This window comes from Zingiber officinale, chromosome 2A (assembly GCF_018446385.1).
Source record: "Zingiber officinale cultivar Zhangliang chromosome 2A, Zo_v1.1, whole genome shotgun sequence".
NCBI lineage: Eukaryota > Viridiplantae > Streptophyta > Magnoliopsida > Zingiberales > Zingiberaceae > Zingiber > Zingiber officinale.
This window is the reverse complement of record NC_055988.1, coordinates 373,964-388,265: the sequence shown is the minus strand read 5'-3', so window position 1 is coordinate 388,265 and position 14,302 is coordinate 373,964. Positions and strand designations below refer to the sequence as shown.

The following is a 14,302-nucleotide window of genomic DNA, read 5'->3' as shown; positions in this document are numbered from 1 at the left end:
ATCTTGGCTAAAGGAACGTTTGTTGATACACATTGTCTTGAGCTGCATGAGTTTACTTGTGAAACGTTTGTTCACATAGGAGAGACTCTATCTTTATATGAAGCTAGATAAATGATAGACATCATTCTGGATCGTTAGTTTTAACCCATATGAGTTTATTATTTGAAATTAGCACTTAAAACAAATTGATCAAAACAAATTGACCATTAGCCTCAAAGATTTGAGGCTCACGTTAATTGAAATGGAATTTTTATTTAATTTTTAATAGTATCATCTAAGATTTAAACAAAGTGTACTAGTCCATCAAGCTAACTTTCAAAAATATTTTAATTTAACATCAGATCTATTCATCTCTCCAACCCAATAATTATGACCATTTAATATTAAGTACAAAATTATTTTAATTTTGATATCATATTGTACACAAAAAAAATATATTTATTTATTTTCCGTCCAACAATCATAATATTTATTTTTTGATTTTTTTTCTTGAAAATACATTTATTTCTATTTTCATTCAAATTTAAATTATTTTACATATGTAATAGGTTTAATATTAAACATATTATACATATTTAATATTTTTAATCTTTATTAATGTTTAGCTCCTCATTTCAACCTAACAGGTTTTGTCATATGTAGGATGTCCCTGTCTTTTGTTGCGAGGGTATGTTAAAGTTAATGTGTTATCACTTAAGTTTACTCATCACTAAGGTTACTTGCCCCCTAAGTTTCTAAGGTTACTTGCCCCCTAAGTTGCTAGGTTACTTGCCCCCTAAGTTTCTTTCAAGTCTATATAAAGGCTTTGTAATCAAAAGTTTAAGAATCAAGAAAAACTATCTATTTCTCCTCAAGAGCTCTACCAAAATACTTTCCAATTTCAACAGTTGGTATCAGAGCGTCCAGGTTCTACCAATCCAAATCCATGGCCAGCTCGAGTTTAACAAACATCAACCATCTCATTCCAGAGTTTAATGGCGAAGACTATGATTTCTGGTACGTGAAGATGAAGACCATCTTTCGATCTCTTAACCAATGGGAGATTGTGGAGAATGGAGTACAAGAGCTCGAGGAAGCCACTGCCCTCAATGAGGCCGGTCTGAAGAAATTAGAGAAGTCTCGACAAGCCGACGCAAGTGCTCTCTCAATCCTTCAAAGAGCAGTCACTAAGGCTATATTTCCCAGAATCATGCGAGCCAACACGGCTAAAGATGCGTGGGAGATCTTGCAGAGCGAATTTCAAGGAGATGTGAAAGTAAGAGCGATTAAGCTCCAATCACTACTCAAGGATTTCGAAAATGCCAAGATGCAGGAGAAAGAAACACTCATGGAATTCTCAACCAGAATCTTTGATCTGGTCAATATAATGAAATCTCATGGTGAAGATATTACAGATCAAAGGCTGGTACGCAAAATTCTCATCTGTCTTCCTGAGAAATATGATCCCATTATTGCCGTCATTGAAGAAACAAAGGACCTAACAACACTCACCGTTCAAGAAGTGATGGCGTCCCTAAAATCGTTCGAGCAAAGATTGTCCAGACATTCTGAGAAGCCAATAGAGGGTGCATTCCAATCAAAGCTCAAAATTGGTAACAACGAACGAGAAGGCCAATCACGATTTGGATGGAAATCAAGAGGACGAGGTGGACGTATCTCAAAAGGAAAAGGAAAAGACAACTCATCGAATTGCAGCAATTGCAATAAGCCAAATCACTCCGAGAAGGACTGTTGGTTCAAAGGTCAATCGAGATGCAAAATATGCAATCGATTTGGTCATCTCGCCAAAGATTGCCGAAATAGGAACATTTATCAGGCAAATCAGGTTGGAGAAAATCAAACAGCTGAGGAGACACATGGAACATTCTATGTATGTCACACGGCCACCAACAAGGAGCAATGAAAATGGTTGCTGGACAGCGGATGTAGCAACCATATGACGCCGATCTCAGAAATTTTCTCTGAACTCGACATTAGCATCAATGCTCCTGTTCAGTTTGGAAACGGAGAGCAAACAAAGTCAAAAGGACTTGGGAAAATCGCCATCGAGACGAAGGAAGGACCGAGTTGCATCAACAATGTCTTGTGTGTGCCGAGCTTGAGTCAAAATTTACTCAGCCTCGGACAATTGGTGGAAAATGGGTACAAGCTCTGCTTCGATAACAATGAATGTGTTATATTTGACAGGAGAGATAAGTCAAAGGTGTTCACAAAGATCAAAATGGTCAATCGAAGCTTCGCTCTCAACATCAATTATGCCGACCTAAAAGCTCATCAAGCTTCTACCTCGGACTACCTGACATCAACCTTATGGCATCGACGACTCGGTCATCTCAATTTACAAAGCCTCAAAGAGTTATCTGGCAAGAGTATGGTGCAAGGACTTCCTCACATAGAAGGAAAGCAACATGTATGCGAAGGATGCGCGTTTGGAAAGCAACATCGATTACCTTTCCCAAAAGGAGTATCATGGAGAGCTAAAGAAAAGTTGGAACTTATCCACACCGACGTCTGCGGGCCGATGGACACCCTTTCTCATGCTCAGAATAGGTATTTCATTCTTTTCATCGACGATCACACTCGTATGACTTGGGTCTATTTCATGAGGCAGAAGTCCGAAGTATTCATGATATTCAAGAAGTTTAAGAGTCTCGTCGAAAAAGCAGTGGATGCTTCATCAAAACCTTAAGAAGTGACAGAGGCAAAGAATACACTTCTAAAGAATTTCACAATTTTTGTGAAGATGAAGGAGTAGAAAGGCAACTAACGGTAAGGTACACCCCTCAACAAAATGGTGTTACCGAGAGGAAAAACCAGACAATCGTTGAAATGGCAAAATCAATGATGCATGAGAAAGGTTTACCCAAAATCTTCTGGGCTGAAGCAGTCTACACAGCCGTTTATTTATCTAATCGATGCCCAACCACAGTCATACCAAACAAGACTCCGTTTGAAGCATGGAGTGGTAGAAGACCATCGGTGAACCATCTCAAGGTATTCGGAAGCATTTGCTATTCTCAAATTCCAAAAGCGAAGCGAAGCAAACTTGACGAATCTAGCGAAAGATGTATTTTTGTCGGCTACAGCACCATGAGCAAAGGTTATAGACTATTTAACCTACAGCTGGGTCAAGTTATTATTAGCCGAGATGTTCAAGTTGATGAAAATGCTTTATGGAATTGGGAAGAAAACAAAGTTGAAAAGAAAGACATTCTGATCAGTACTGACAAAGAAGATGAAATTGAGCCAAGCACACCAGATTCAAGCTCATCTCAACCCAACGAAGAAAGCTCAACTGATCCAACTTCATCAAACTCCTCATCCCCAAGCGCAACTCCAAAAAGGTACAGATCATTGAGCGATATATATGCTACATGCAATTATTGCTCAATTGAGCCTGAGAACTTTGCTGAAGCAATCAAAGAAGAACCATGGAAAAAAGCGATGGAGGAGGAAGTTCGTGTAATTGAAAAAAAATCAGACATGGCAGCTCGTCGATAAACCAAGAGACAAAGAAGTTATAGGTGTTAAATGGATCTACAAAGTAAAGCACAACCCAGACTTGTGGCCAAAGGATATTCTCAACAGCCTGGAATTGACTACGGGGAGACGTTTGCCCCAGTAGCTCGGCTAGACACAATCCGAGCTATAATTGCATTCGCCGCCAGCATGGCTGTGCTTCCTCCCTCTTGCATTCGCTCCAACCATCCGCTCAACCACCGATCACGTCCTCCCATGAGACCTTCAACGGACCGAAGCCCCCAAAGTCTTCGTCTACACCAATCGAGTTGCCACCAAGAGTATTGCCTCTGCCACCACCACTACTCATGAGGGTGATCACTACTGCCGAAGTCGCTCCCAAAGTTGCCCCCAAAGAATAGATGTAAGTCACTAAGAACTTACATGTTTAACGAGGAAAAGAGACCTTGAATGTGGCTTTAAGGGCTTCTTTATAATTTTCTTCATCTATATTAAGCATGTGAGTTTTAATTAAATCTTATATTAAGCATGTGAGTTTTAATTAAGCAAAAACAAGAGAATTCCTCCACCTTCGTTCCCCGATTCTTTTCTCTCAGTCGTGCATCCGCTCGGCTAAACTACTTGTGATTACACTCAGGTGCATTCTCAATTCGCCACGAACAACTAGTGCTTGGTTGTGTTCGTGGTTTTGTCGTTGTATCATGGGAAACAGACGATCCGAGAAAACCTCGAAGCACAGCCGGAGGTGGGACGAATCTGTTTCAAGGAAACTGCGTCGATCGCAGGCCTCGGTCCGTTGCTCTGTCTGTCCTCTCGGTTGGAGTCTTCATCTGCTGGGTCGGCCACTCGCCCTTCTGATCTGCCCGACCTGCCTGTTTATCCTTCAGTCTGCTCGGACGCTTTGATTGCTCAGACTCTGAGGTCAAAAAACCAGCCCCTACTAGCAGCTTGAGATTATCTGCTCAGGTCATCTTAACTGTGAGCTGAATTTAATTCGAGTATTTAGATTCAATTAATTTTCTGTAAATCTCCGGCTACATATTGTTTGGTTTCCAACAATATGTTCTGTTTTGCCGGTTGAACAATAAACTTCATCTCATTTGTCAGAAAATGGAAATGATTCTAAAATTTGTAGAATTGGTTTTCAAACTTCAGTTACTGTAAATATTAGTAAATCTTTGCAAACTCCTCCCCAAAACAGTTGATTTAGTATGTATTAAATTGAAGATCGTTTAGATAATGAACTATTACAGATGTCGGCACCCAGTGTTTTAATTCTTTTTCATTTTGTTCGTTGCCAACACAGTGAAAATTCCTAAGGGACCCTGCCATTGTAGCATATGCAAAGGTGTTTGTTGCTCACCATGGTTGGGCAGTATGGAAAGCATGCAGTTACTACAGGAATGTATGCCCTTCTGTCAAAAGCACAGCTATTGAAGAAGCTAAATGAAGATGATGAGTTTCTGCTATTGATATTGGAATGACTCATTATCATCAAACCTTAACTGTCAAAATGGATGATGAATAAGACACAATTCTAGGGTAAACATAAAAGTAAACATGAGGTAGTGTATCAGCAATCCATACACTTAACTGGTTTTAAAACACTGTGGAGTACATCGTAGATCTATCTATGCTTAAGATTAGAACATTGAAATTTCACTCACAGAAGAATTTTGGCTAACTAGTTGTTGAATGATCGCAGAGGCATCAGTAATAACTTACATGCAAACCTACATCAGAAGCTCAGGTCCCGTCATCGGAAGAGCTATATAACTCAAGACAAATGGGGATAGGTTGGTGAGGAGGACAGGCACATCCTGGTGCTAGATCTTGGCTAAAGGAAGAAGAATTCATGATGCATTTGTTGATACACATTATCTTGAGCTGTATGAGTTTACTTGTGAAACGTTTGTTCACATAGGAGAGACTCTTTTAGTTTGATTGATCTTTAGGAGAAGCTAGATAAATGGTAGACATCATTCTAGATCGTTAGTCTTAACCCATATGATTTTATTATTTGAAATTAGCACTTAAGTTTTCCCACCATATCGGAGGGGGTATTTTTTTTCTCAATTCTTTCAAAGTTAAGAGTTAGAGTTAGAGTTAGTTTGATGAAATGTTCTTTATCGATCAAAACAAATTGACCATTAGCCTCAAAGACTTGAGGCTCACGCTAATTGAAATAGAATTTTTATTTAATTTTTGATAGTATCATCCTATATTTAAACAAACTGTATCAGCCCATCAAACTAACTTACAAAAATATTTTAATTTTAACATCAGATCTACTCATCTCTCCGGCCCAATAATTGTGACTCATTTAAAGTCTATTGGACTAAGTAGAAAATTTAATATCATATTGTACTTAAATAAATATTTATTATTTATTTTCCGTCAAACAATCATAATATTTACTTTTTGATTTTTTTTTCCTGAAAATACATTTATTTCTATTTTCATTCAAATTTAAATTATTTTACATATTTACTAGGTTTAATATTAAACATATTATACATATTTAATATTTTTAATCTTTATTAATATTTAGCTCCTCATTTCAACCTAACAGGTTTTGTCATCTGTAAGATGTCCTTGTCTTTTTTTGCAAGGGTAACTGTTCACATGAAAGTTGTCGGCGTTGGTTCACATGTCTGCCGATGCCAACTCACATGTGTTGCCCCTCCTCTTCTCTTTTATAAGCTCCTCCCACCTACTAGTAATCTTCATCTTCGACAATGACTCTTGTGGTGATGGTTTTGATGATGACGTTTGCCTGTGCTTCCTCCCTCTTGCTTTCGCTCCAACCATCCGCTCAACCACCGATCACATCCTCCCATGAGACCTTCAACGGGCCGAAGCCCCCAAAGTCTCTGTCTACACCAATCGAGTTGCCACCAAGAGTATTGTCTCTGCCACCACCACCCCTCACGAGGGTGATCACTACTGCTAAAGTCGCTCCCAAAGCTGCCCCCAAAGAATAGATGTAAGTCACTAAGAACTTACAAGTTCAACGAGAAACAAAGACCTTGAATGAGGCTTTAAGGGATTCTTTATAATTTTCTTCATCTATATTAAGCATGTGGGTTTTAATTAAATCCTATATAAGGAAAGGAAAAAAAAAAGACAAAGACAAAGACAAAGAGAAAGAGTGAATAATCAAAATATTTGCACATATTTTAATTAACGTAGTGAATTCAAGGGATTATAAATATTTTATTTGAATGAATCTAGTAGCTTGTCCTTTCATTTTTAGTTTTGCAAGGCCAATTATATGGACGATTGTTGTACTAGTTGTGTCTGGTTCAGTTTCAATTGAACCTAAATATATAGATTAAAATGTTTTTAATTAAAATATTTAAGTTTTTGTCGGTGTTTGATCGTTGGTTGATCATGAGAAATTATGACTAGGATATGGGAAGATTCATACATATGTTTGAGTCATGACAGTAGATACATATTATATAAGGTCATTCATTACTCATCAAAAAAAAATCCAATTGTTTTAGTTTGACCATTTAATTCATGTATGTATCTTCCATGTGTTTACAGATGCTCTTAGATATCAATTATTTCATAAATCATTTGTGCATTGAATGTTTTTAAATTTTATACATGACAAATATAGTGTATATTACTAGATGTATTGTGTCTTCGGCTTAATTTTGTCGGTATTAATTAGTAATCAAATTAAACCACTAAGAGTGGTATCAGACATTTAATTTCCAATTAATTTAGTATTTAACAAGAGATCATTGTTGCTTGGCCTTGCATATCCTCCGTTTGATAATTTATTTGAATGGATTTATCTATATCGTTTATATGTCATTTTTTTTGAAAATTTAAGGGGCATAAATGTCCATTTAATGTTGTAAGCAAATGGTGGGAGCCCATAATTAGGGCAGAACCAACATCGCCCGCCCCGCAAGGAAACTCAACTGTGTCTCTGAAGTCTCGGCACTCGGCGGTAGCCGTTTCTCAGCAACGGTCACCTGCAGCCTCGGCAACAGCGCAGCAGTCTCAGCAGTAGCCTCCGGAATACAGCTAATATAGTTCTTAAACTGCGGCAAACTGAGCATTGTTTCCTCTCGTTCACTCTGGCAACGAGGATGCCGAGCGTTTGCCGGAATGGAGGTTATGGCGAGTGCTTCTCCATTAAAAGGGTTAGCATTGTGAGAGATTTAAGCTCCTCCGTTACTTTTCCTTGTATTTTTTTTTTTTACTGTTTCCAGAGATTGACGAATCGAGTGATCATTAGGTTTAACCTTAGTGAAAGGGGATTCTTTTTTCTTTTTCTTTTTCTTTTTTTAAAATCTCTAAGACATGAAAGCCAAAAACCAGATACTTGTGTCTTCCTTAGCAAGTTGATCTTCTTCCACTATGTTTTCTTATTCTCCTAGTATTTTCCGTTGGCTATTTTGAAAGTTTGTAATCCTTCTGAAACCGCCACAAGTTTAGCTACATGCAGTTGTCATCATATCTCTTTGAAAGTTCTGTTAACAAAGGATTTGTTTGGTTGCCCCTTGTCGTGCACACAGCCGTAGCCACCAGAGGCTAGAAAGGCTGTTCCTACTGTCTTTCTACTTCTCTTGCACTTCTGTGTTTCTCCCTCTCTGCCTCTCACTGTCACTATTTGCGAGATAGAGAGGTGAACATACTTCTTTGTTCTATCCGTGGAAAGCTTGGGCACTAGAACTCCTCTAATTCAACTTGTCGTTCCAAGAAGCAAGCATACTTCTTCCTTCATTTCTCTTTCTTTATCACATCCACACAAAAAATTGTACATTTGCTAACTTTCCCTTTTTTCCTCAGGCATTGAGTGGACCCTTGGATGATTGTTTGAAGCTGTTGAGAGGCCAGTGGGATGAGAAAAAGCTGGTCGGTCTCCTTCTCACCTCAAAACTCTGTCATGGGGACGACACAACTGCTGTTCTAAAGGTCTATGATGCTGTCGGTGCTTGTTTTCTTCAGAGACTCATCTTAACCGGTAATTCTTGGGACCTTTTCCTAATAACTTCAACTTTTGTTTATTTTCTCATGATTCAAGTTCCTTGGGTTTTCTTTTAGGTATGGGAAAGGGATCTGGTGGGTTTGGTAGTGCGGAGGATAAAGAGCCATATTTGAGGCTCTCCATCACCTTTCTTACTGCATTGTGTCTGGTGCCAGAAATTGCTTCATATGAGGAAATGGTCTCTAAAGTTCCTCTTGTAGCTGAAATAGTTACAAAATCGTGAGTTTTTAATTTGGGTTATTTTTCTTTTAAAATCTTCAGGTCGTATTGAGTAATTTCTATGTCAAAGAATTCAGAATTTTTTGCTATGTAATATCTTATCTTGTTGTGATACACATGATTGATTTTCACATACTAATTGTAGATGCAGTTATTTGAGTATTTTATTTAATGATTTTCTGGACTTATTTTTTTATACTCTAGCATTCTTCATCCGGTATTGTTATCAGTATATTTACAACAAATCGCTACATGATCAATTCTTAGCTTTGTTTACTTGTATCAGTACAGAAAATGGTTCTTGTTATGGAAAACATCCTTCTTTTATCCGTTACTCATGGATACTCATCATGTTTGTTCTTGTTATTTTGTTCCTCAAAGATAGCAAAGCTAGCATTACACGAATGTTGATCATATCTATTCTTGTAACTTGAATAACTACAATCGAAGTTTGATGTTATGCTTCTGTACCTTTGTTTGCTGATGTTTACAACAAATACTAAAGTTCACATTTCATACTGTTTTCAGATGGAGCAAAAGTATTTTTATTTTAAGTTATATAATGTAATCCCTCTGTAATTCTATTCTGATGCTGAGTTTTGACTGCTTTGCTTGCACTGAAACTAGTTTGGGTTTTGGATGCAGGTCTGACCCTTGTTGCTGTTGCTTCGGATAGTGGAAGAGCAAAGTTTTATCAACCTGGAGTCAATTACCTGTTGCTCTTGCTTTGGATGCAGGTCTGACCCTTTTTTTGAATACTCTAAATGGGACAATACTTTTTATCTTGCGGTAGTCAATTACTCTAGGAATTCTATATTTTTGGAGTTTTCTTTTCCCTTTATTTACTGTGTTATGTTGAGGCGCGTAACACACTATCGTCAATTAATTTTGTAATGCCTTGTTTTTGTACCAAATGTTCTATAGGGTCTCAGACTACAAAAAAACGAAAATGTACGGTATTTAATGTACATGATCAAATACTTGGTTTAATGTGGTAAGACATTTAATAAGCTGCAAGCGCTCTCCGCTTTGGAACGTGAGCACACCGAACCACCTTAAACGCAGGGGTGTGTGCTGGCGACGTTTTTAACATCAATTTTAATCTAACGGTGAGGGTATGATGACACATTTTTTACTTCTAGATCCAACAGTCATCTTAGAATACCACGGAGAATGAAAAGTCACTTCGTAAATTATCCTTGCCAAAACTTTTAATGGCGGCGATTTGATGGTGGCTGTTTTTGTCTAGCACACTCATCGGATGGTAGAGAGAAGATCCCTACAATTGATGACTTAGAGAAACTATGCGATACCGCCATCATAGTTTTTTACTTCTCGTAACTATTTTTGCTGCCTTTCACTGTTGTGTTCTTGCACTCTTCTCCTTTTTCCATCGTCCGTGCCTTTTGTCCTTGCAAAGATAAGTAAGTTGTGACTCCTTCAACTTATCTTTTCCCTCCTTTCTTTGCTCTTCCGTTTCCTTCTTTTTTCCTCTACAACTATGACTGTCGGTAGATCCGTCATTAGGTAGTATGAGACTCAATGGATGATTTTCCCTAAGGTTGCAGGACCAAACTATGGGAGCTTTACGTTTTCGTTAGACAATGAGATTAAGATTCCCCAACGAGATCATCAACCTAACATTCCTCCTCCCGATTTTATTACTTTCTTCTATGATCAATTGATAGGCGGCTCAAGGTTTCCCATTCCCTCTATACAAGATTTAGCTCATTATTTTTGTATCTCCTTATCTCATCTGCAACCACTGTGTATGATTTGCTGCGTATCCATCATCTTCCGGATATATGACATTACCCTTAACGAAGTTATCTTCCAATATCTTTTTTACATTCAGCCTGTCGAACCTGGAACCTTCATTTTAATGTCAGGAATAAATGTAAATTTTTGGGTGACTGTCCAACCTCCAACAAAGCATGGAAAGATCGATTCTTTTTCATTAAACTACCTAAGCGCTATACTTAGTCTACTCTTTGGCTCGACAAACTCCACAATAAACTTAAGCGGGGAGACTACAAATCGAAGCTAGTGTGCTTGGAGATGACCTTCATTCTTAAGGACCTAATGTTCAACGCAATCCTCTTGGTGAAGAATGAGGCGTTGCTTCATCTGGTCGGGTTGAGCCCAAAATATGCAGCTTGGGTGAGTTTTTCATGTCTAGTAGATTTCTTTTTGTATTAACTATCCTTTCTTTGTCTTGCAAAGTAAACTTTGTATGACGTTTCTATCCGCAAGAAATTGAATTGGGAGTTGACTTCCCCAGCGACCTACTCCTGTTGATGAATAAAGCTAGGGAGTCTCATTAGGTGTTAGTTTCTCTTCCTTCTCTGATGTCCAGTATCGTTAATAGTGAGGGTCTGAGTCGGTCGTTGATTCCGTCACTCATGCGATGCTATATTCTCCGGCAATCGCAGCTTCTACCCATGTGAATGATCTGACAGAGTCATCTGAAACAAGTGCTCCATTAGAGTTTCGCTCTCAGGGAAAAGGGATGGTCATACGATAATCATCCTCTCTTAATATTTCTGTCCCTAGTGGGAGTCAAGGGCGTATTTGCGAAGCCAAGGCCCAGGAGAAACATCATTCAGAGCTTGGAGGCCAAATATATCATGTGGACGACTTTGCAGAGGTGGCTGTTGAAGGGAGAGCTATGAAGAAGAAGAAGAAGAGATCCGTTAGACCAATTAAAGAGCCTGTTTCAGTGCCTTCCTTCAGGAAGAGTGATCCTCCTTTAGCGGGGGAAATTCACCTTATCCTCAAAGACATAACTCCGGAGAAGCATTGTCAAATGCAGGAGCGAGAGCTAGGGATAACCCCTTAAGCCACTAGACAACGCATCTCCCGAGCTATGTCTTTGAGGGTGAGGTGAATTTCTCTCAATGAAAGAGGGTCACTCTTCCTTATTCTTTGCAGCTCTTGCTTCAGCATCCAGCTCTGCAAGGTCGCCCATAGGGCCTGCAGACTCTCGATAATGTTTCTCCTTGGCTTTGGCTTCGTGAATCTGCACTTGACTCCCACCAGGGGTAGAAAGGTTAGGAGGAGATGATTGTCGTAGGACTAACCTTTTTCCCCGAAAGCGAAACTCTGATGGAGCTCTTGCCTCAGGTGACTTCGTTAAATCAGTCACATGGGTAGAAGCTGTGATTGTCAATGAATATAGCATCACATGAGTGGCGGTATCGGGGCTAACTCAGACAGTTCACTATTAATGATGTCGGACACTAAAGAAGGAAGATAAACTAGCGCTTAATAAGACACCCACCTCTATCCATCGACATGAGCTGGTCGTTGTTGGATGTCAACTCCCAGTTCGGTTTCTTGCTGATGGAAACGTCATATAAAGTTTTCTTTGCAATACAAAGAAAGGATAGTTAATACAAAAAGAAAATTACTAGATATGAAAATCTCACTCAAGCTGTCGGTCAGCGGCATATTTTTTGTGTCGAACCTGACCAGATGAAGCAACACCTCATTCTCCACCAAGAGGATGGCGTTCAACATTAGGTCCTTAAGAATAGGGTTTAGGTCGTTTAATGAAAAAGAATTGATCTTTCAATGCTTTGTTGGAGGTTGGGCAGTCACCCAAAAATTTATATTTATTCCTAACAGTAAAATGAAGTTTCCAAGTTCGGGAGGCCGAATGTAAAAATGATAATGGAAGATAACTTCGTTAAGGGGAATGTCATATATCCGGAAGATGATGGATGCGCCGTAAATCATACGGTAGGAGTTGGGTTGCAGTTTAGATGCCGAAATAATGATCTAAATCTTGTATGGAGGGGATGGGAAACCGTAAGCCGTCTATCAATTGATCATAGAAGAAAGTAGTAAAATCGGGAGGAGGAATGTTAAGTCGATGATCTCGTCGGGGAATCCTAATCTCATGGTCTAACGGAATGATGTAAAGCTCCCGTAGTTTGGGTCTTGCAGCTTCAAGGAGAATCGTCCATTGAGTCGCATACCACCTGATAGAGGGTCTACTAGCAATCATTGTTGTAGAGGAAAAAAGAAGCGGAAGAGTAGAGAGATGGAGGGAAAAATCCAGCTGAAGGAGTCACAACTTACTTATCTTTGCAGGGATAGAAGATGGTTAAAGGAGAAGAGCGCAAGAACACAATAGTGAAAGGTAGCGAAAATAGTTAGAAGAAGACATAGTTAGAAACGGTGGTATTGCACCGTTTCTCTATGTCGTCAATTGTAGGGATCTTCCTACCATCTGATGAGTGTGCTAGACAAAAACAGCCATCATCAAATCACCACCATTAAAAACTTTGGCAGAGATAACTTACGAGGTGACTTTTCATTCTCTGTGGTATTCTAAGATGATTATTGGATCTAGAAGTAAAAAAGGTGTCACTATACCCTCACCGTTAGATTAAAATTGACGTTAAAAATGTCGCAAGCACACACCCCTGCATTTAAGGCGGTTCGAAGTTCTCGCTGCCGAAAGCAGAGAACGCTTGCAGCTCATGAAATGTCTTACCACATTAAGTTACCAAGCATTTGATCATGTACATTAAATACCACACCTTCTCGTTTCTTTTGTAGTCGAGACCCCACATAACATTCGGAGCAGAACCGATGCATTACAAAATTAATTGCCGATAGTGTGTTACGCCTCAGCATAACACGATATATGAAGAAAAAAAAGAATTCCAAAAATGTAGAGTTTCTGGAGTAATTGATTATCATAAGAGAAAAGTACTGCCCCACCTAGAGTATTAAAAAAAAAACAACAAAGCATAAAGCTTACTTATCTACTTTAAAGGGCAGATACAGAGTTCTACAAGAAGTAGGTAGGAGTGTAATGGAGATAAACTCTTTATTGGTACGATAGAATCTAGAGTTATCACAAGATCCATTGAAAGAAGTTCACAAAAGAAATCACAATTTTTATGATAAAATCTGATGTAAGCCTAGCTGAACCATTGGATTAACGTTTTCTAAGCCTTTTTTAGCAAGTAAGAAGTCTTGATCAGACTAGATCATGAAATTCAGTTATGGAGGCGTTTTAACTTGGTAAGTTGTATCCATCGGGTTTAAGCAGAGCTACCGGTGATATGCCATATAACAATTTGAACACTATGTAATTCTGAGTATCAAAGATTCAAAGCTATTTTTATGAAATTTATCTGATATATCTTATTGTCTTAGTAACGAATGACTATACTAATCCAGCATTTTCTTAGCCTTTGATATCAGCATAATTGATAATGTCCATCTGATTCAACTGATTAATTAATAGGGTCAACTTATTTCAGTCAGACAGGAGATAGGTTGACTTTGGGTCGACCAGTAGCCTTCATCTTAGTTGGAGCCAATCTACCAAGTTCATGCAGATGGCTAATATCAAATTGATGCAAAACTGATCGAATCAAATTGATGAGATGAGATTAAAACAACTCATCTAGTATCAAAACTACTAAACATCCTAAAATAAGATAATTACCATCTTGAAGTATTAATTGTATATATAAAGGCATGGTGATCAATAGGATTCTCTTCTTACAACCCAACAAATTCTGACACTAATTTTATGTGTTAAAATATATATATTTATAAACACACTTGCAA

The 14,302-nt window shown here is 38.4% G+C and overlaps 1 protein-coding gene across 2 annotated transcripts; it reads left to right on the top strand.

Moving 5' to 3' along the window:
- Positions 1-7,382: 7,382 nt before the first annotated feature.
- LOC122040416 lies at positions 7,383-13,866 on the top strand. Of its 2 annotated transcripts, none has more exons than XM_042599727.1 (4): positions 7,383-7,652; positions 8,293-8,467; positions 8,548-8,710; positions 9,356-13,866. In XM_042599727.1, exons 1-4 carry the CDS (start codon positions 7,590-7,592, stop codon positions 9,384-9,386), a joined length of 432 nt encoding a protein of 143 aa, XP_042455661.1. In that variant the 5' UTR covers positions 7,383-7,589; the 3' UTR covers positions 9,387-13,866. The 2 variants fall into 2 exon arrangements, with proteins under 2 accessions (XP_042455661.1, XP_042455662.1); XM_042599728.1 differs by having other exon boundaries at positions 7,384-7,643.
- Positions 13,867-14,302: the final 436 nt, after the last annotated feature.